Here is a 22,160-nt window from a genome sequence, read left to right on the forward strand (position 1 = left end):
TACCCCCTTCCTGCCTAACCGCCGTGGTGTGCAGCTGACAGTCTGGAGGTTTTCAAACCTCCTTGTTATTTTTAGAGCTGCAGCAAAATTTACTCAAATAAGAACCACAGCAGAAAAGCTGATACGTACAACAGGGACGGGACGTGGGCACGGGGGGCGCTGTGCCGCCTGCACCCCCACCTCACCCAGGGGAGGGAAGCAGGGCCAGCAAGGATGGCCGCCGCTGGGCTCCAACCCACACCCAGCCCCCGCCCCCCACTGACCCCCAGGGGGAAAGGGGAAGCCCCAGCGGCTGTGCAAGCCAGTGCACGCGGTGGGCAGTCCCAGGACTCCACAGACGAGGGGGCTCAAGGGAGGCTCAGAGCAAGGGTGAGGTGCCCCAGGGCAAGGAGCAGGGACACTAGGGCAATGGGGACGTCCAGGGAAGGTGTGCAGGGGGTCATGGCCCAGCTATGCAGATCATGGCAAAACCCCACCCCCCGGCAGAGCTGCTGCAGGTGTCAGGGTGGCTCCTGGCCTGGCGCCTGGACCCTGTGCAGCTTCCTCCTAGTGGGCTCCCCAGCCCCTCAACCACCCTGGGGCTCCCTGCATCCCCCTGCTCCACGGACCCTGCTGGCCGTGCCTTCCTGAGTCTTGTGCCTGCCCTCCCTGGGCCCCCTGCCCCCCAGGAACCCCACTCCACCCTTAGGCCGGGCAGCAGCGGAGGGGCCCGCATGGGCCTGTGTGCGTCCAGGCGGGAGGCAGGGACCACAGGCAGCACCCACCTGGCAGGCAGGCACACTCGTGGGTGACATCCCCCGTGGGGCGGCAGGTGCCCCCGTTCTGGCAGGGCGAGGGGCTGCAGGGCACGTAGGGCAACTCGCAGTTGGGGCCGGTGTGGGTGGCGCGGCACGTGCAGTGGTAGGAGCCGACCTCGTTGTGACAGGTGCCCCCGTGGCGGCAGAGCCCGGGGTTCTGGCTACACTCGTTGACATCCTGCCTGCAGGTGGGGCCGTGGAAGCTGGCCGGGCAGTGGCAAATGTACGAGGCCTCGAAGGGCAGGCACTGGCCGCCGTTGGCGCAGGGGTTGGAGGCGCAGGGATCAGCCTGCTGGCACGACTTCCCTGCGGAGTGAGGGACAGGAAGGTCGTGCCGGCCTCCCTGGCCCCACGGCCAAGCCCTTCCCGCAGCCCACAGGCAGCCTGGGCACCTCGGCGGAGCCAGCCTGGGATCCTCAGGGCCTGCCACAGGACGTGGTCGTATTTCTGCAGACGAGGTGCCAGAGGTCCCAAGAGGCCAAGTAACCTCCCAAGGCCACACAGCCAGTCATGGGAAGACATGGCCTTGGGCCCAAGCCCCGTCTGTCTCCTCTGGAGCCCCCTCCCCAGCTAACAGCCCTTTGCCCCTGGCAGGAAGAGGACAAGGCGTGGCTGGACAGAGTCCCCTCTTCTCACAGAGGCTGGGGGTGAGGGTCTGGGCCCTGCGGCCGCTCGGTAGGAGGATCAGGCTTTTTCAGGGTCACAGACCCCGGCCCTCTCAGTGCTTCTGCCAAGCACCTCGAGTGCCGTGGCAGCCTGGGGTGGCCTGGCTCTTCCCACTCCTTAGGCTGAGGGTCCCGCCCATGGTCCTCAGGGGAGGCCTCGCCCAGCCACGCTGGCCCCTCACCTGACCAGCCCGGGGGGCAGCGGCACTTGTACTCGGTGAGCGTGAGCAGGTCACAGGTGCCCCCGTTGCGGCAGGGGTTGGTGAGGCAGGCATTGTCCAGGGGCGTCAGGCAGAGGGGCCCAGAGAAGCCCAGGAGGCAGCTGCAGGTGTAGTCGGCCACGCCACCGCGGTCCACCACGTGGCAGGTCCCGGCGTTCTTGCAGGGGGAGCTGAGGCATGGGCTGGGGTCCTGGCACCGTGGGCCCACGAAGGCTCCGCTGCAGCTGTCGGCAGACACGCCACGTGGTCAGTCCCACCCGCTGGCCCAGCTGTGCCTGCCACTCAGCGGCGGGCACCTGTCGCAGCCACAGCTGCCCCCCGAACCCGGGCAGGGAGCACAGCGGGTGCCGGCTCCAGAGCTGAAGCCCAGTGAGGCTTATCGGGCAGGGGTTCCTCTGGGGGTGACAGAACGCTCTGGAACCGTGAGCGTCTTAAGTGCCATTGGATCGTTCACTTGCAAGTGGTTAATTTCATGGTTAAATGAATTTCACCTCAATAAAACAAAGGAAGAAAAACGACTGTTACTTGTGGGATCCGGCCAGAGGCTCGAGTGCCCGGGGAGGACCGGCCTGCATTCCTGAACCAGGCCAGCGGCCAAGTCCGCACCTGCGTGAGCCGCAGACAGGGCCGGGCGGACCAGTCAGAGCCGTCCGGGGGGGTGGGGGACGAGTGGCACGTGACCGCACTCTGCAGCCAGGCTGCCTCTCTCCCCAGCTCTCCTGAGAGTGCTCGGGTCGTAACGACGCCACACGTCAGCCCTGCAGCAGACGCGGGGAGGCCGGGCCAGCTGCCCCGTCTCTTCCTGGGCAGGAGACTTTCCCACGGGCATCTACACCCACAACTGCCCGGGGCACAGACGAGCACCCCTTCCCTGCCCACACGCAGCCCCAGACGCGGCTTTCCCCTTTTGGTAGGACGCGGTCTTCCACACGGACATCCAGGCAGCAGCGGCCAGATGCGCCAACTTCATGGCTGGGGAACCCTTTGCCAGTGAAGAGTGAGCTGGCTGAGGTCGGGGGGCCGCCCCGGCAGGCCTGGGCCTTCCCCTGGAACACGCTGTCCAGGCTCACACAGAACCACGAGCCAGGAGAGGCACCCTGCGTCCCGGTCCAGGCCTGGTACCACCTGCTCCCTGCAGGGACAGGTGCTGTGTCTGCCACCCCCATCCCCACAAGCCACCTCGACCACCTGTTGTGGCCATAAATCGCCTGCCCGTCACCTCCCGTGCCAGGGAAGGTCTGGGACCCACCAGCCATCGCTCTTCCCAGCGGAGAAGCCTCTGAGGCGGAACACGCCCCAGCCAGCCCCGCAGCCTCCCGCCCCAGGCAGAGAGGGGCTCTCCTGGTGCGAACTGCCTGCCGTCCAGAGCCTTCTGGGCTGGGGGCTGCTCCAGGACCAGCCCCTGAGGCCAGGCCCCTTTGAAGACACCAGCCTGCTAAGTCCTCACTTCCTCTCTCCTGCGAAAATCAAACCTGCATGTCCCTGGCAGCCTTGCCCCGAGAGGCCAGGGAGGCGGTCTGCGGGCCCCCACCCCCACCCCCCCTAGAGGCATCTGTCTTCCCCGAAGGCTTTTATCTCTGACCACCGCTTGGGTAGGGAGGATGCAAAATGGCCACTCGGCTGACCATCTGTTACCAGAAGCCAAAAGTCCCGAACCAACTGGCTTAAAGAAAACAACTCATACCCCCCAGAGGGGGCTCTTGGAGCAAACTCCGGACTTGGTGCGGCTCCGGCCCAGCCCTCTTGGGAAGGAGGGGCAGGGACAGCTGGCTCCTCCCAGGGACAGCAAGCCCTGGAGTGAGGCCCCCCATGTGGCCAGCAGCACCGGGAACTGCCGCGCCCACACCTGCCGCTCTGGCAGCCCGGGCTCCCGCACGGGCACACGAGGGAGTGTGGAGAAGGCAGGCCCGGCCCCGCTGCAGGTGGATCCAGTTCCAGGCTGGCCAGTCCCTGCCGCCTGAGCCACCACTGGGACTCCTGGAACCCAGCGGGCTGGGTTGGGCCACAGCCACAGAAGCAGTGCCCTGCCCTCCCCATCAATGCCCCATTGTGAGGCAGGGGTTGGCTGGGCCACAGCTCCACTCGGAGAAAAGGCTCTTTTTTCTTTCCCAGCCGTTGATGAAATTAGCAGTACGTGGGCGCGGGACAGAGGACGCACCATCACAGCCGGGTCTGGAGCAGCCATCCACGCCTCAGGCACACACTCTGGGCCCCTCCCGGCCCCAGCAGACCAAGGCTCCAGGGCAGGGAACTTGCCTGGGGGGGTGCAAGATGGGCCCACCCCACGGTTTCGGAGGAACTGCACACGCTGCCCAGTGTCCCCCACTCGGGTGAGGCCTCAGGCCCTGGCCCTACAGCAATTCCCTGCTACATGCCCTAAGGTGACGGACATTGGAGTCCCCAGAGGGACCAAAAGGCTCTGCCCCGACACCCACCCCACACCCTCCAGCCACAGGGCAGCGCCCAGCGGACACCCCATTCCCTCCCCAGCAGAGAGGGTGGTGAGAGCACCAAGAGTCGGCTCACCCCAGCTAAGCAGGCTGTGCCTCGCCAGGCCGGGCAGCAAGCAGAACACGCCCAGCACTCGGGCAACGGCAGCGCGGGCAAAGGGCGGGGGAGCAGGTGCTGGCAGCGGTGGCAGCTGCTCCAAGCGGGCGGGCAGGAGCCCCAGCGCTCCCCGTGGGGGATGCCCGGGTGAGAGGGTGCGTTGTCCTCCGCACCCCCCCACCCGGGGCTCTAAAACCCTGCAGTGAAGGCGCTGTCCCCACAGACAGGACAGGCAGGGCCACGAGGGGCCCCTGGAGGTGCTTGGAGAGAGGGGCACCAGCTGTGCGGGAACCACAGCCGGAGCTGGGGGGCAGGGGTCTGGGGGGGGGGGCACAGCTTTGGGGCCAGTCTCAGGCCCACTCCTTCCCATCCCGGGCTCCTCTCTCCCACCTGGCCAGAACTAGAATACCTGGTGACAGACATCTGTCACCTCCTACCCAGAGGTCCCTGAGAAGGTGGGAGGGACCTCGAGGCTGTAGCTTGCCATGGCCAGGACTGCCAGCCTGTGACCAAGCCCTCACAGCCCTGGCGGTGGCCAGTCCCTCCCACCAACGGCCCTTCTGTCCTCAGCACCTGTCCCGGCAGGTGGACCAGAGTGGTGCGGACGGGCACCAGGGCCTGGCGAAGGAAGCCGCACCCGCAGCTGCCTGGCCCTGCAGGACCCCAGAGCATGCCAGGCCAGGTCACAGAGTGACCACACCACTCCCCTCCTGTCGAGGGTGGTGGGAAGACCCTTCCGGGCTAAAGACATGTCTTCTCCCAAGATGTGAGCCTCCCCCGCCTGGACAAGAACTGCCCCGTCCGCCACGCCACCCACTCACGGCCTCCCGCGTGAGGACCCTGCCCGTGCCAGGTGAGGGAGGCTCTCTCTCCTCGCGTCCCTCCTAAGGTCATGACCGGGCACCTGCCCAGTCCTGGCGGGCGGCAGGTGAGCAACAGCCAGGCCGGGGCTCCAGGAGCAGGACTGTGGCAGGGCCGGCTTCCCACAGGCCAAACGGCCCCCCGGCCCCCACCAGCCAGGCCTCTGGCTTTGTCCTCCCTCCACTGGGGGGGCCGCCCCGCCAGAGCCTCTCCATAGACATGCGAGTCCAGAAAGCATGCGGAGGCAGATGTCGTCGCGACCTTTCACCCGGGACTAATTCTAAACTGTGCTGTTTTCCTTTCTAAGCTAAGCAGCCATCTGCCACCCCCAGGGGACAGAGGACAGCTCCCTCCAGCCCAAAATGAGGAGGGGGAGAGGGACTAAGTGGGGGGCTTTATTCACTTCCTGCCCTCGAGGAGTTTATGGCCAAGTGTGGGGGGAAGGCCCAACAGAGGGTGCGGGTGGGGTCAGTGGACCCAAGCCAGCCAGGTGGGCAGGAGGAACCAGACACCCCAGGAAGGGCTTCCTGTGGGGGGAGGATTCTCAGGTGTACAGGGGCGGTGTGGGCTCTCAGCTGTGCAGGGGTGGTGGGGGCATCTCAGCTGTGCAGGGGCCGTGGGGGTCTCAGGTGTGCAGGGGTGGTGGGGGCTCTCAGCTGTGCAGGGGTGGTGGGAATCTCAGGTGTGCAAGACCAGTGGGGGTCTCAGCTGTGCAGGGGTGGTGGGGGCTCTCAGCTGTGCAGGGGTGGTGGGAATCTCAGGTGTGCAGGGGCGGGTGGCGGACTCAGGTGTGCCAGGCTGCGCCTCTCCATGAAAAAGGCACGGCTCTGCACACCCCTGGCCCCTTGCACTAGGGGGGTCAGGTGGCCTGCAGCCCTAGGGACAGTGGTGTGGGCACTGCTTGGCTTAAACTAGCCCCTTCATGGCTCCACCTAGCCTCAGCAGACCCGCCCCAGGTGTGGCAGGCAAGGCAGGACTCCCCGCCAGCCCCACCTCAATGCCAGTCCTGTGCCATCTTCCCCCCATGGCGAAGGCCACAGGTTCCCTGCTGTACAGGTGACCCACAGGGCAGTGTGACAGGTTATCTCCTCCCCACCTCCCTCCCGGCTGCTGCTCCCAGCAAGCCTGGGCCACAGCCTGCCAGGGTGCAGTCCCCAGGTGGCATGGCCTGGGGTCCTCCCTGCCTAGGAGCACCCTTCCCCCAGCCCTAGGGGGCTCCTGCTCTGTGTGCTCCAGCTCTACAGGGGTCGCCGGTGCGGCCCCCACCCAGGGCCCGACGCTGCCGTGCTCAGCTCAGACCCAGCCAGGCCGGCTGTCACCCAAGCCACCAACGCAGGCAGTCCGCACCCCTGGCTTTGGGGAGAGCAGGCCCACCCATCACCCCTGCCCACGCAAAGGGGACCAGCTGTGGACTAGGCAGAGGGGTGTTGGGACCCCCTGCTGCAGGGGGCGAGGGAGGGATGGGAGGTGGGATGAGACCCCGAAGTGTGGGGTGCTCCCCCCAGCAGGGCCTCATGAGGTCAACGGGCCGTCCCTGCCCCAGGCTTCTGGCAGCAGGAGGAGTCCTGGGCCCTCAGCCCCGCCCTTGCACAGAGGCCAGTCCGAGCCCCCCAAATCCCAGTGGGAGCCACCCATCTTCCAGGACGTACCAGCTGCCAAGAAATGAGACGTTCACGCAGGCTGGGCAGGGGGCCCTGGGGTCCCTCCCCGTTGGGAACAGTCAGAGCGGCTCAGCTCTAGGGCATAAAGCCTTGGGGAGACATGTGAACCTCTCCTCACTCACGTCCCCTCCCCAAAGCCCCTGGGACAGAGGGACAGAGAGCCACCTGCCAGGAACCTTTGTCCCAACACCTGTCGGAGGACCAGCTAAACAGCCTGCAGCCAGCGTGAAGGGCTTTGGACTGTGGCCCCTGTAGCCGCCTGGTCCCTCTTCCCTTTCTGCTCCCGGCTCCTTCCCCACCTTGGGTGGGAGAGAGCAGGCGGCTCTGCAGGGGCTCAGGGCACCCCGGGCCTGCTCGCCGCTGGGGACCAACCATGGGTTTGGGGCCACAGGTGGGGCTGCTGCCTCCACCCCCCACCTGCCCCAGGAAGCGGCTGCAGGTGAGGGTGGGGCCAGCACGGCTGGGCCAGGGCTGCCCCCAGGAGTGCGGGGCCCCCGGGGCCTTGGGAAGGGGGAAGGGGGCAGTTATGGCTGGAGGGAGGCTGGGGGCCCAGGTGAGAGGCAGTCCCCAATGGGAGCCGCTCCTCAGACCAGGCCCAGGGAGGAAACCCAGTGGCGCGGGGGTGCCCGGCTGTCGGCAGGGCCCCGCCTGGGTCCGAGCCCAGCGGCTTTCCGGCCCAAACAGCTGTTCCCAGCACTCTCGCTCTTTTGTCTGCAAATCTTTCCCCCCAGTTGCATCCTTGGGTGGCAGGAGGAAGTCAGGAAGGGCTTCCTTCCCTGGCTCGGGGAAGCCCTTTGTGCGCAGGGGGGAGGCGGCGGCCGTCCTCCGGGAAGCCACCTTTCCCACGGAGGCCAGGGCCTGCTGTCCCCCACCCTGCCATGCTGGGAAGCAGGTCCCGTCTGAGGGGATGGGAAGCCAACTTCCCGGAGACGGCCAAGCTGGGTGGGCAGCACAGACCAGGGCCACCTGTGTTTGGCCGGACCTTCCCAATACTGCCGGAGGCACAGCCCCGCGAGCTGGGGCCACCCGGGAACCAGCAGTCACCAGAGTCCCACAGGTTGTCGGATAGTGGAAAAGGCCTGTTCGAGCCCCCCTTGCCCCACTGGGGGCATTTCCCACCCGACCCCCAGCGACGGACCCCTGAGCTGCAGGCAAAGCTGGGCCTGTGTCCCCCACCCCCACCCTGGGCTCACTCGACACTAGCCACCCACACCGCCTCCTGGGCCACACATGGACATAGCTCTGGGGCTGGTGCCTATGCCACCCGGGGACAGGGACGGCCGTGCCTGCTGTGGGCCCCCTGCTCCCGGCACAGCCCACCTGCACCTCGAGGCTCAGGCTCCGTGAGGGCGATCGACAGCCCCGTGGGCGGGTGCTGCTGGGAGGGCTTAATCCAAAACTCATTTAAATCAGCAATCACAGACTGAGCTCGACGCCAAAGCCAAAAAGGATTCCAGCAACTTCCCACCTCCACTTGCGAAGCACATGCCGTCTCTGGAGGTGGCAGGGGCTGCCCAGCAGGGCACCTGTCCTCCCGGGCAGGGGCTGGTGCCTTTCCCTCCAAGTGAGCCACTCACAGGTGCCCGCTCCATGTCCAGCCCCCCATTACGAATGCTGGGGCGGGGGACGAAGACCCCCTTCCGTCTGTCTAGCATAGCCTGAAGGACCCGAGGCCATGCCCCTCCTGGTTCACCCGCGTGTGGACTGTACAAGCGCGATGCCCCCGCGGCCCTGGGCGTGTGTGCTGGGCCCACTTTACAGAGTGCAGCAGGTCCTGCCCACACTCCTGTGGCTCTCAGCCTCACCTGCCACGGCTGGGGCAGCGGACGCCAAGCAGGGCAGCGTCCTCAGGCACAAGCAAGGGGAGTGGGGTGTGCGTCCCCACAGCCCCAGCTGTCTGCCGGCGGCCTGGTTCACACCTGACACCCTGACCTCCCACACCGGGAGGTCGGCGCAGACGCTGCACCCTGAGCCAGCAGCTCTGCTGAAACCCGAAGCCCTCGGGTGGCAGGGTGGGCTCTGGAAGGAGCCCCCAGCCGTGCACGCCTTCTCTGGTGGACGCCCTCTGCCCAGCAGGAGGGGCACAGTGCCACCTTACCCACAGCACCACGTGGCCTCCACATGAAGGCCACGCCCAGCCCAGAGCGTTCTGCCACGTTCCTGCAGCCCGCTCCCAGGAGACCCCGCAAGTGCAGGCGCGGGACGGGTGGGCGGCGCGGGACAGCCTCCTGACTCAGCCACAGCGGGGGTGGCGAGCCTCCAGGGTGGCCCTGGAGGTCACCCTCATCCTACAACATTCACCAGCCCCTTTCTCTCTGGCCAGGGTGCAGAGGCGCCTCCTCCAACAGGAGTCCCTCCCACCAGCCACGCCCCAGTGCCCCACCCGGGCTCCACAGCCCCGGGCACCTGGTGCTTATGGAAGCCCCTGCTCTGCCCCCAGCCCAGCGCGGGCACATGGGGACACAGCAAGCTCCAGAAGGCAGATGCAGCCAAGTGCACCTGGCCCTGGGCAGAAGACTGCAGTGTCACACCTTGGGGACACCAGGGTGTCCCAGGACAGTTGGCACAGGTCTAGGATTGTCTGGGGTGCTTTTCCCTGTGGGGAAAGTGGGGACTTCTTGGCCAGGCCTAGCAGGTCCCAGACCCTCTGCCCCTGCGGGGCACTGCATCTCCCGACCTCGCCGAGTCCTGTGGCCAGGCTGGTCTCTCGGAGGCCCTTCTGGGCAAGGCCCGGTGGCCTCGTGAGAAGCTCCAGTGCGGAGGAAGACAGGCTGACCTGTTCCCAGAGGGGACGAGGGGTGCACAGCACATGGGGCCGAGCTATGACGTCCCACAGCCCTGCATGAACCTACAACCATCTCAAAAGGAGACGAAAAATTAAAAATAAAACAAGAGGCCGGGCGCGGTGGCTCACGCCTGTAATCCTAGCACTCTGGGAGGCCGAGGCGGGTGGATCGCTCGAGGTCAGGAGTTCGAGACCAGCCTGAGCAAGAGCGAGACCCTGTCTCTACTAAAAATAGAAAGAAATTATCTGGCCAACTAAAATATATATAAAAAAAATTAGCCAGGCACGGTGGCGCATGCCTGTAGTTCCAGCTACCCGGGAGGCTGAGGCAGGAGGATCGCTTAAGCCCAGGAGTTTGAGGTTGCTGTGAGCTAGGCTGACGCCACGGCACTCTAGCCCGGGCAACAAAGCGAGACTGTCTCAAAAAAAATAAATAAATAAATAAAAAATAAATAAATAAAACACAAGAGACAAGCAGGGAGGACGGCACCTTGACCCGTCAGGGACCCTGCAGGACACTCGCGCACCCCCCTGGGAGGCCGGTTCCACCTTCTAAGGAGGAAGGTGAGCTCAGAGGTGAGGGAGTGGCCTGAGGTCACACACCCCACCTGGAAGAAGCCAGCCTACTCCTCGGCCTCGGCACCTTCCCGGGCCTGGCGGGGCACAGTGCTGGACGGGGGTGGGCTTGGCCGAAGGGAAAGGCCAGTGGGGGCCACCAGCTTGGACCGCAGCTCGCTGCAAGCTGGAGCAGGACTTCCAGATGCCAGGAGCTGCCCACCCGGTCCCGGGCCTGCCCCACCTCTGCCTGGCCCAGGTGTGCACCCCAGACAGCTGCCGAGCACCCGTGCCAGGCTGGACGCTGGACCCTGGGCCACCACGGGAGGACGTCAGCACGGTCTGAGCCCCTGGCACACGGTGGATGCTGGGACACACAGCCCTGCCCGGCCCCCCCCGGCTCTCCATAGGACAGGAACGAGGCTGCCCTCCTCCTGCCACTGGAGGGGAAGTGAGGGAGGGCCGCCCCCAGGGGAAGGGGAGTCAGACGTGCGGCTGAATCCATACGGCAGCGCCTGCCTGCACCCCCCGGCTGGGGCTCCACACCTCCCACTGAAAACATGCTCAGACTCCGACAGCTCCCCCAGGCCTCTTGTTCCGGTAACTGTCGTTTCTGCTCATCTACCGAAACCGAGAGGAGCGTGTGGGAGGCAGGCCCCAAGCCCGCGACGCCATCCCTGCTGCTCAGCCCCTGCCACCCACCGCCTTCCCAGCGGAGCGGGCAGGGCCAGGGGCCGGGGGCCGGGAGCCCATCTGGTGCGTGAACAGGGCAGCGCCCTTCACCAGGGCCTGGCACACCACTCGGGCTTGGTAACTGTGGTCCTTCGAGGGGACAGACCCTACCGCGGAGTGACGTTCTAGGCTGAGAGCTCCACCCTCCTTCAAATGTGCTTTCAAGGAGCTGCCTGGGCCGTGGGGAAACAACAAGGAAAGTGACGGGCATGCGGGCTTCTCCCGGGACTTGACCAGGCATGAACGCGTCACCAATAAAGCCAGCCTCCCCGCCGCGGCTCCCAGGCAGACGCCTGCGGCCCGGCCCTGACTCATGCTGGGCGACCCGCACACAGTGGCCAAGGAGGCAGGAGGCCTGGCGTGGCCACTGGGTTTCCTGCTGCCCTGCAGCCTGGGCTCCTCCTGTCCGGGCCTAAGGGCTCTCGGCGGGCCAGCACCCACCGGCACTCACGCAAACACTGATGCCCCGAGGCCTGGCCGGGGCCGGGGTGAGGTTGGCCTTTTGCGCTACCTGTGAGCTGAGAGTTTGTTCAGCAAATTAACAGTGTCAACAGAACTAGGGGACATTTATCCAGCTTAAAAAAACAACCCATTCAAGCACTTGAGACACACACGACCGACACCCAGGCTGGGTGACAGGGAAACCAGGACCACAGACTGGAGGCAAATTCTCCCGTCTGCCCGCCAGAGCAAGGCCGGCCCGTGCTCACTGCGGGTGTCCTGAAGTTATAGCACAGCTACTTCCCTGGTGAAAACCTCAACGAGCAACCTAGGACTCCACCTGCCTCCCACAGGCGCCCACCTGTCCCCGGCTGCCCCCCACAGGTGAGCCCAGGAGTGGGCTGGGGCTGGGGCGAGTGTTCTACAGGCGGTGGTCCCCCATCTTGGCAGGGTGGGCTCTCTGTGGGTGGAGGGTCCGGGCAGCATTTGGGCTTGGCCTGGTCTGGTCCTGAGAGGACCCGGTAGGCCTGGCAGCTGTGTTTGGGAACCCCGAGTGTGGGTGCTGGGGGCGAGCGCTGCCCACCTGCCCCGCCAAGGCCCACTTGAGACCAGGACCCCGGATGCTCCTCCCAGGAGACGGCGGGAACCGCAGCCGGGCTGCCCCACTGTCAGGCGGAAGGAGGCTCGGGCCACCCCACCCCCACCCCCAGGACAGCCCAAGACTCAGCTGAGCAGCTCGAGAGCCTTGCAGATGGCCCTGGCCTATGCCGAGGGGCTGGGCGCCCCGGGAGGATGTGCACTCCCACCTGAGGGGTGGGCCGGGCGGAGCCAAGCAGCCACCAGACAGGGGAGGCCGGGCCCCTCAGAGGGGCCCACCAGCCACCCTACGGGCCCCCGCTCAAAGCAGCGGCTCTGCGACAGGCCAGCAGAGGAGGGGCAATGCTTGACCAGCTGACTCCCTGTGAGCCAAATGGTCCTTGTGCCCCGGGCCGGGGGAAGGGGAGGGCAGGTGGAGCAGTGGTGGCCCCCTGAGAAGGCTGCTACCCCAGAGCAGGGGGTGTAGGGTAGGGTGGGGGATCTGCGGTAAAAAGGGCCACATGACAGGGAAACACTGTTCCCAGAATTCCACAGGTCTCGGGGATACGCCGAAGCAACCCCAAAATGCCAGGACCATCTGACACCCCCCGCACTGCCACTAGGGACGATCAGAAATTCAGATGTTGAAACTCACGCGCCTACCTGGCCAGGAGAGAAGGGCATCGTCACCACTGTCATGGGTCACTGGCTAGACAGGTGCCCGTAGGGAAGACGGCACTTCCCTGACCCGAGGGCAGGCTGCCGGGGGCACCTTCTGTGAGTAGGCGCCAGGGGCTCTGGCACACAGGGCGGGCTGGCTGCTCTGAGGGGACGCCGAGGGCCCAGAGGCAGATGTGGCTGGAGTCACACGGCTCTCAGGGAGAGGAAGGCCTGGCCTCGCCCAGACACATCCAAAGCCTCATTGCCCACCATGGCCCCAGTGGCTCCTTCTGCCGGGGGCTCCCCTGCTCCTGGCCCCGTCCCAGCAGGCCCAGTGCGCCCAGGCCTTGCACACGGCAGCGCTGGAGCTGAGCGGCACGCACCCTCCTCCCGCGGCCAAGCCCACCTTTCCAGCTGGAAAACCTCTCGCTCGGGAAAGCAGTCAGAGGCAGAAGGGCGCATGTCGTACGATTTCACTCATACGAAATGTCATACGAAACATGCAGAACGGGCAAGTCCAGAGACAGAAAGCAGATCAGCGGGTCCCAGGGCTGGGGTGGGGGTGGGGGTGTGACTGCTTTTGGGTACACAAGTTCTATTTTGGGTGACGCAAAGTTTGGAACTAGTTAGTGGTGACAGTTGCTCAACCTTGTGAAGGTACCAAAGGCCACTGAATTGCCCACTTTAAAGGGTTAAATAGGCAAATTTTACACCATGTGTAATTCATCACCCCAAAAACCCATATGCACGTCCATCCCCCTGAATCCAGTCCTCAGGGAGCGGGGCGGGGCCGCAAGGAGAACGGGACCAGGCCACTTGGAGATGGGATTCCCTCTGTCCTCCCCACCCTGCAACACCACCCCCAGCAGGGGCTCCCCGGGCCGAGCAAGCCCCAGCCCAGAGGCCCACCACCACCACCCGCCTGCAGGCCTGGTCCTGGACATGGCTGGAAGGGGGTCCAGGGCCGCCAGACCCAGCCCCCTCACATACAGAGGGGGAAACTAAGGCCCAAGGAGGCGACGTGGTGTGAGGGGCACAGCCAGTCAGAGCCAGGCCGGGCTAGGAAACTTCGGGCGGAGGAAACACCCGGGCCCCACCGTCACAATGCCCTGAGGCCAGGCCAGGCGCTCGTTAAAGCTGGTGAGGTTTCCTCCTCAGCATCTGGGAAAGATCTGGAAAGTTCTGGATATGTCTGCACACACCAAAAGCTGCCGCAAGCTGGCCTCAGATCCCCAGCCCCTTGCCCAGCCTCAGCTCTGCCCACCTGTAAGCGGGACAAAGCTCCGGGAAGGCCCGAGAGCAGCCGGAGACGCCACCAGCCGGGCCATGGGCTGGTGAGAGCGCCGTCGGAGCGGGCAGCTGCTATTGAGGAAGGCAATCTAGACGCTCGATCGCCTCTGCAAAGCCACATCCTTCCACTTTGCACAGACAGGACACGAACAGGAAAGGTCCCCTCCCCACGGCAGGCGGGCGCAGCCCCTCTGCCCGTGGCAGCTGCAGGGACCAGGAATGAAGCCGCTCCCAGCTCCCTGGGCCTTCAGTCTGGGACCCCGGCCTGATGCCCCGCAGAGACCCCTCCCCTGCCCCCGTGTCTGGGGTTCCCAGCCCCAGCCGCCCAGACCCAGCTCAGCAGCCCTGCGGGAGGGCTTCCCCCGCGCCATCTGCCCTGCTCCACCCTCTTCCTGCCTGCTAGGGTCACAGTTTTCTGTCTTTCTTTTATTATTACTATTATTTTTTGCAATGGAAAAAATGCTGGCTGCTGTTCAGAGGCACGGCCGGCCCACGGAGGCACCTCCCTCTGAAGCAGTCCAGGCTGCCCGGCTCAGGGCTCCCGGCTTGGGCCTCCCCGTCTCCTGACGTCCCCGCAGGTGAGACTTTCTATTTGATGCTACATGTTTTTAAACATGCTTCTCTAACGCTGGCGCCCTGAAGACCAGGAGCTGCATAAACAGAGGAAGCCCGTGGCAGACCTTCTCTCTCTCAGACTGACGGTGAGGATCAGCATTAACCACGACGAGGCAGGTGACTCAATGGAAACAGCTGGACCAGGTGACAGAAGACGCATAACACCCCGTCCCTCCCCAGACGACCGAGCTCCGAGCTCCGAGTCACTTCCCGCCTGAGCCTCCCTCCTCCTCTTCTGAAGGGAAGTCACACCCCCAGCCCCGCGTGCTGGCAGGGGAGCCGGGAAGTGACTGGGGCAGCCCCGGTAGGACGGGGCGGTGGTTAGGGACACACGCTTTGGAGAAAGAGGGGCAGGGCTGGTAGACGCTCTATGACACCCGTGTGACCCTGAGGTCAGGCGTCACTTCTCCGGACCTCTTCCCTCTCCAGTGCCCAGTCCCACGCCCAGCCCACCCCCGACACATGTCTCCTGCCCCCACGCTGGAACCTCAGCTCCATGGGGACAGGGGCCGCATCTGCCCTGTCCCCACCACGGCTTTGCCTGGCGTGGCGCTCTGGCAAAGCACAGGGGCTGTGAGTTGGAGCCGTCCTGGGTGACAGGGTCCTCAGAATTGGCGAGCCCCGCCCCCCACGCAGCGCACACCTCTGGATTCTCTGAATTTATCCACTAGCCAGTCAAACACTGCAGAATGAGGATCTTGAAAGCAGCACCGTCAGCTCACACGGAGAGGGCGGGGAGGAAACAGACACTTGCCCGGTGCCTGCTCTGCACGGCTCTGATGCAATCCTTACACGCCACCAAGACAGCAACTGCATATCAGTCTGGCTTTACAGACGGGGAAACTGAGGCCCAGATGACCTGATGACCCAAGGTCAAGGAGCTAGTGGGCGGTAGAGCCAGGTCTCAAACTCAAGGTTGTCCCACCAGCTGGCTGGGTGTCCCTCCCAGATGTGCTGGGTACAATGGCTCACCCCACTTCCGAGACTGCCTGGAAGATGGCCCTGCACAACTCCGACCGAGCCGCGGGCAGCTTCGCCTGCCTTTGCCTCAACTCCCAGCCCAGAGCCGCATAGCCCTCGACAAGCCTTTCCTGCTCACCAAAGGACGAAGGTCCCTCTGGCTCTCCCAGCCCCTCCTCAAAGAAGGGGGCTGGGCACAGTGGCTCCCACCTGCAGTCCTACCACTTTGGGAGGCCGGGACAGGAGGATTGCTTGGGACCAGGTGTTTAAAAAGAACCTGGGCAACATAGACAGATCCTGTCTCTAGAAAAAATAGAAAAATTCGCCAGGTGTGGTGGCACACACCTGTGGTCCCAGCTCCTTGGGAGACTGAGGCAGGAGTTGGAGGTTGCAGTGAGCTGAGCTGACGACACTGCACTCTAGCTAGGAGACGGAGCAAGACCCTGTCTCAGGAAAAAAGGGGAGAAGAGGAGCCTATTTCAGTACGCCCCTCTCAGCATAGAGCGGGCGAGGACGCTGGCGTGAGGCCGAGGGCTGCAGTGACCACCCTGGACCTGCTCAAGGGGCCACCAACCTCCCACGGCAGCCACTATGGCTAGCCCACACAACAGCTGCCCAGAGACCGGCCACGCTCCACCCACTAGCATGTTCGGCAACCCTTTCCTACCCGGCCACAGTCTGACCAGGCCTCAGTGACACTTTGACCTCCCGGAAAGGCATCTGGCACCGACGAAAACCATTTTTTCCAATCCTGAGCCCTGCAACCACCTGACGGTGTCTTCTAGGAAAGGTTCCTTCTTCTTGGGGTGGGAAGAGATGATTCACCCAGTGCTAACGTGCCTGGCACCGTGACTCCCCTGTTCCCCACGCCCCTTCCACAGGGGAGGCAGCTCCCACCACCACGAGTCAAAGAACTTCCCGAGGGCCGTGGCTGGGTGCCACGGAGCTGGGGTTCGAACCCAGGCTGGCGGGGCTCTGAGGAAAGAGCAAGGGTGTCTCCATGCTCTGGCCGACTCCTGGGAAGGCCTGCTGGGACCCTCTGGGAAGGGTGGCCGGGGACAGGAAGGCAGGGCCCCCAAGTGCAGTGTACAGGGTGGGACTCTGGCACCCAAGCCCAGCGAGGGAGCTGGGGCTCGAACCCGACGCAGTCACGCCACCACCGCACCAGTGTGAATCGGGCCCTGTGCCCCTGCAGAGCTGGGACTGACTGTGGCCCTAGCCTCCAGCACTGCACTGCCCAGAGGTGGGCACCTCCGAGGATGGCGCTTCCGTTCCATCTTCTAATTGGATTTGTAGGGTGTGCACAATGGGGGCTCTGTGGCCTGAGCTCGGCGGCCTGCCAGGCCAAACTGAGGCAGGCTTCCCGCCAAGAAGGAGACGGCGTCAGGCCCCAGTGGAGGAGACAAGGCCAGGCACCAAAACCCTTATCAGTCGCCCGGCTGGGGCTGCACGTGGCTGGCGAAGCCGCCAGGTCTGGGAGGCGGGAGAGAGTCCGGAACACCAAGGGTCTCAGCCCTGATGCCAGCCAGCGGGGTTCAGAAGGGAGGTATAGCAGGCTGCACCCTGAAGCATAGCCCCGTTCTCCAGCATGGCACCCCTCCTGCCCTCCCTAGTCCTCTGCAGAAGTGAGAAGCTTCTGGCCGTGCCCCTCGTGGGTGCGAGGAAGGGGGTTACACGTTCTGGGAAGCCTCGCATAATTAATCACACGGCATTAATCTGCCTCCCCCAACAATAGCTGCCGCACTTCCCCTGAATCCCAGCTGTCGGTCTCTGAATGAAAAGAAGTCAGATTTAGGGCATCAAGCGTCCGTGAGGCTTCTGCAGGGGGAGAAGAGGGCCCCCAAAAAGCGGAAAAAAAAAGTAGTGTGCATTCATTAGCATCTGACAAAGACACAATCGGCTTTGTCCATTAAACTGCTCACAGACCTGCTTAATTGGCTTCAGTTTGGGGTGGGTGGGGGCCAGGGAAGGGGGGCCGCCTGCCACAGGCCGGCCCTCAGCGGAGGCAGGAGCGGGCAGGGGTTGTCAAGGGGACGGGCCCTTGGCAGTTGGAATGAGGGGTGGCCTGGCCGGGGAGCCACTGATTCATCTGCAGTCGGCAGGCGAGGGAGGCGGCCTCCAGGGTCCTCCTCCTCCAGCCCCCAAACACTGCTCGTCATTCCCATCAGGAACGAACTCAAGTTGAAGGGCATCGGCCAGAGCAGAAACGCTCCCCGGCTGACGCGGTCGCGTGGGCAGGCAGGCACGGAGCAGATTCCAAAAGGATTTCCCAGCCTCCCCCGTGCCCACCCTACAGCCTACAGAGGCTGGAAGGGCCACAGAGTCAGAAGTGAGTCTGCAGGTGCCAGGACAGAAACCCTCACGCCCCAGAACCCGGGGAGACAGGCACCAACAAGACCAGCTCCAACTGTCTTCCCATCGTCACCCCGAGGCCAGGGAGGAGTGAGGGGGGGCGAGCAGAGAGCCCAAAGTGTGGGTCAGTTCCCTGCTGAGAGGCTCACCTGCCCAGAGGCGGCCTCACCTGCCCAGGAGATGTTCACCTGCCCAGAGGCAGCCTCACCTGCCCAAAGCAGGTGCTCCCAGGTTGGCAAGGTGGTGGGGGCTGGGCCTCTCTGAGTACGGCCCAGAGCCCCCTTGGCGGGTCAGCTGTCTCTCAGGAACACTGGGAAGAAGTGGGGTACCGAGGATGTCTCTCAGGGACACTGGGAAGAAGTGGGGTACTGGGGACTGCCACCTAGTGCCCCAGCAGCGGCCCAGGAAGGCGGAACCTCCGGCAGCCAGACCAGCTCCACACACGCATAATTGCTGGTGATTAAGTAATTGCCAGACTTTGTCCAATAAAAGTCACACGTGACCTCGCCCAGCCTTCTGGGCCATCTCCAGAAGACAATGGCCTAGTGTTCTGTCCCCTGCCGGCCTGCTGCAGAAGGCGGGGGGCAACAGGTCCCCACAGGGGCGGTACTCACAGGCAGGCCTCCGTGCCGTTGACCACTTCACACTTCCCGCCATTCAAGCAGGTCTCACCAGGCTGGGAGCATCGCGGGCCTGGGGAGGGCACGAGGAGAGAGGTCAGCCTGGCCTGCACCACAGCCCCCACTACCCGGCGCAGGATCCACCACCGGCCCTCAACCCAGGGCACCATCTGCCTCTGACCAGGCACCGCGAGAAACCCAAGGGCTTCACCGTTCTGCCCACAGCTCTGTAGTCAGAAACCCGGGAACGTGGAACAGGTTAGGCGGTGGGTGGACAGGTCATGCTCAAAGGGGGGAGGTGACCTTATGTGCCACCTTGACAGCAGTGGAGCAAAGCAGAGGCGACTTGGGCTCCTCTCCCAAACTTTGCACCCCGGCACCCCCAGACACCCTGGCAGGGCTGGGGCCCCCATCCAGCCATAGCGATTGAGTCTCTGTTCAAACACGTTCTACCAGGGGGCTGCGCTAGACAGGGGGTGGCCACACTCAGCTCCCCCGCTCGTGGGAAAATGCGACAGCTGCTCTGCCCGCGGCCCCGCCCGCCAACAAAGCGCCCGCTTAGGAATCAGAGCAGCCCATTGTCGGCCAGGGCCGCCTCCTGTGGCTCCAAGATTGCACCCCGGGGACCTGGCCCCGCCTCCGCGACACCCAATACCTGCTCCCGAGGGCAGGCATCTCCAGGGGCACCCTCCCCACGGGAGGGGGACGAAGATCCCCCGTCTGGAAGGAATTCAACCCCATTCTGAGAAGAGGTCAATTAATCAGGCCTCTCCCTCCCCCGCTTTCCACGGCTGCGTGAGACGAGGAGGGAGAGGCAGGAGGGAGGTGGGACGCAGACCCCACTTTCTGAAAAGGATGGATAATTCTCACCTCCAACGTTTGGGGGAACAGTGGAATTAATCACTAGGTTCCCAGGGAACCCCTCCAAGTGGGAAAAGAAATAAGCACCCCCCTTTCCACTCTCTGCCCCCGCAAGATTTCCAAACTTCAACCCCGCAAAGCAAAGTGAAAGTCAGTCCTGCCCCGCGCAGCGAGTTTCCCGCACCCTCCCCAAACCGTCTACGCCGGCCGGCCGGGTACACCGGCGCGGGGAGGCCGGCTGTCCGCGCCCCTCGCCCCGCCCCGCCTCGCGCCGCAGCCCCGCAGCCCCGGGCGTGTGGGTCAGTGAAGGCGAACGCGGCGCCCAGAGCCCCCACTCCGCGCCCCAACATCCGCCCCCCACGGCGGGCCAGAGGCGAAGAAGAAAGAAGATAAATGGCCCAGAAGAGCAACAGGAAACCCAAACCGACTCGACTCAAATCGAAAAACAGTAGGCAGCCCGCCCGCCCGTCCCGGCAGCAAGCCCCACGCGCGGCCCGTGAGGGGCGAGCCCAGGGTTGGGCCTCCGGGGTCCCCAGCACCCCACGCCGGGCTTCAAATCCGGCTTCAGGCGCGGGCGGCGCGAACGCGCCCCACCGGGGAGGGCCGAGGAAGAGGGCCCGTCCTCCCCAGCCCGGGACTCCAGCTCCCCCTCGCCGCCGGCCGCCCGCTCCTCCGTCCCCAGCCCGGCCGCCGGTCTCCCCGCTCCCAGCCACGCGGAGCGCGCGCAGAGCGCCGCCGAAGTTTCCAAGGGCGCGGGAAGTTGCGGCTCGCGGGGGAGCGGCGCCTACCTCGTGCGGCGAGCGCGGGCAGCAGCGCCAGGCAGAGCAGGGGCGCCAGGAGCCGCGGCATGCCTGCCCGCCGGCTGCCCGCTGCGCCCGGGCGGCCTCCTGCGCTGGGCCGGCGGGGCTGGGCGCACACGCGCGCGCCGGACGGTCCCGCGGCGGCGGCCCGCTGCTGCCCTCTCTGTCCCGGCCGGGGCGGCGCTGGGCTCTCGCGGTCCCGGGCCCGGCTGGGCGCCCCCCGTTCGTTCCTTCGCTGCGCTCGCGCTCGCGCCCGCGCCCGCGCCCCTGCGCTCCCGCCCGTGGCCACCGCACTACTGAGGCGCAGGGCCCGGGTGCGCTCCGCCCCCGGCTCCCGCCCGGCCCCGGCCCCGCCCCGCCGATCCCTCCGCACCCCTCGCCCCTCCGCGTGCCCGGCCTGGCGGCTCCGCCGGGCGGGGCGAGCGTCCGGGGGCGGCCCCCGCGGGACCCAGGGGCACGGCGGGCGGAGTGGGGTTGGGGGCGGGCGCCTGGGGACTACTTCTCGCTCGAAAGTTTTCAGAGACCGAAAGTTTGAGACGGAGCTGCGGAAGGATCCGGCTCTAGCCGTCGCCGCGCTCAGCGACAATTGGCGACGGAAATTTGCATCTCAATAGCAGAAGAGGCCGGGGTGGCTGGGGAAGGCGAGACCGCGGGAGCCGTGTCCGGCGGGGCGCTGGACCCGGCTAGGTGGGAGGCGCAGCTGAGGCCAAGTTTGGGGGACCTGGGCCGGGGCAGAGCAGTCGCACCCCGGGCGGCAGCGGCTGCGTCCCGAACCCGGCAGCCTCACTCCCGCAGCCTGTGGCCGCGGCTTTAAGCGTCGGTGGGATAGAGGCCAGATACTCCTGGCCACGACTTCCGAAGCACTTGACCGTGAGAGGTGGTGGCGCCGCGACCGCTGCCTCTGGAGAGGGAGCTCGGGCGCCCGGAGAGAACAGCCTGCGCCAGCGCCTGCCCTGCGGATTCGCAGTCGCTTTCCCAGGAGGGACCAGCGCCCAGGCGCCCCGCGGTCACTGTCCTCCTCCTGCTCCCGGCGCTGCCGCCTAAGGTGGCCCCGGAAAGCGCACGCGGGTCGGGCGGACCCGCCGCCAGCGCCGGCTCAGCCCCTCCCACGTGTTCCTTCCGGCTGATTTATTTCTCCACCGCGACGCCAGACATGGGCATCCTGTGCCAAGGCCGCTTTAGCGCTGGGCGTCCAAAATGCATGCTGTAGTTCCTGCGCAGCCAAAGTTCACGGCCTCGTGCCAGGGGCAGACAGCGCCCCTCTCCAACCCAACCCGGCAGCGAGAGCGGCGACAGGAGGCGCACGTCCTGAGCCCTCTCCCAGAGTGGGAAGGTGGTGCCTGAGGGAAGCCCTAAAGGCTGACAGACCAGGGGTTGGAGGGCCCTGGGGGGCAGGAGAGGTCCCGAAGGTCCCGGGGACTGGCGACGGAGGCAGCCCTTGGCCAGGGAGGCGCGGAAGGACGGGCAGACTTCACATGTGACCCCAGCCTGCCTTTCTTGGCACACCTGTCGCCAGGAGTGGTGCGTGCTCTTGGACCACCGGTGCAGGCTGCCTGTCCAGGCCCCCAGCAGCTGTGCTGGGAGGTTCCCTCGCCTGCCTACCCGAAGCTTGGCCTCCATTCTCAGCCATAACCTCTCGGGGTCAGTGCCCAGGAGAGGAGGCGCCTGGAGGCAGCGGCGATGTTTATGTAACGCAGCCGCAGCCTGGAGGAGCAGATTTTCCATAGAAGGCAAGAGTGGGGCCGGCGGTTCCCAGACTCTGCACGCCGTATCCCCCTCTGCTCCGGGGAGGAGGACAGCAGCCCGAAGGCTCGGGGCTCCCTGGGGCACCACCACCTGTGTGCTTCCATTGGCAGGTCTGCAACCCTGGAGTGGAAGCAAATTCTCAGCCTAATGCCTGGGGCTGGGAGAAGCCTGGACTGGGAGCCTCCCACATCTGCCCCAGGAGCCAGCAGGGAGGACAGTGGCCAGCTCAGGGGCTGCCGTTGGGGGTCAGCCCACCCAGGAGCTGGGCACACTCAGCCTACGTTACAGACGTGACACTGGGCGCACAGGCATGAGGGAGGCACAGGCTTCCCACTCCTGCACCGCCCGGGGCTGGAGTGCCCCGTGGACAGCTGGGCTGAGGACCGGCCCTGGCAAGTGGGCATGAAGCTTTTTC

The 22,160-nt window shown here is 65.5% G+C and overlaps 1 protein-coding gene across 2 annotated transcripts in view; it reads right to left on the reverse strand.

Moving 5' to 3' along the window:
* NOTCH1 (notch receptor 1) overlaps positions 1–20,295 on the reverse strand; it is a 44,587-nt gene extending 24,292 nt beyond the window's left edge. Inside the window, exons 1-4 of one of the 2 annotated variants that reach the window (XM_045563948.1) lie at positions 19,988–20,295; positions 18,333–18,411; positions 1,645–1,907; positions 765–1,103 (exon numbers count right to left, since the gene is read on the reverse strand). In XM_045563948.1, coding sequence (XP_045419904.1) covers positions 765–1,103; positions 1,645–1,907; positions 18,333–18,411; positions 19,988–20,048 — 742 coding nt within the window. In that variant the 5' untranslated portion in view covers positions 20,049–20,295. Of the gene's footprint in view, positions 1–764; positions 1,104–1,644; positions 1,908–18,332; positions 19,072–19,987 lie in introns of those variants that run through there. The other variant, XM_045563947.1, reaches the window with a different exon arrangement.
* Positions 20,296–22,160: the final 1,865 nt, after the last annotated feature.

This window comes from Lemur catta, chromosome 10, assembly GCF_020740605.2.
Source record: "Lemur catta isolate mLemCat1 chromosome 10, mLemCat1.pri, whole genome shotgun sequence".
NCBI lineage: Eukaryota > Metazoa > Chordata > Mammalia > Primates > Lemuridae > Lemur > Lemur catta.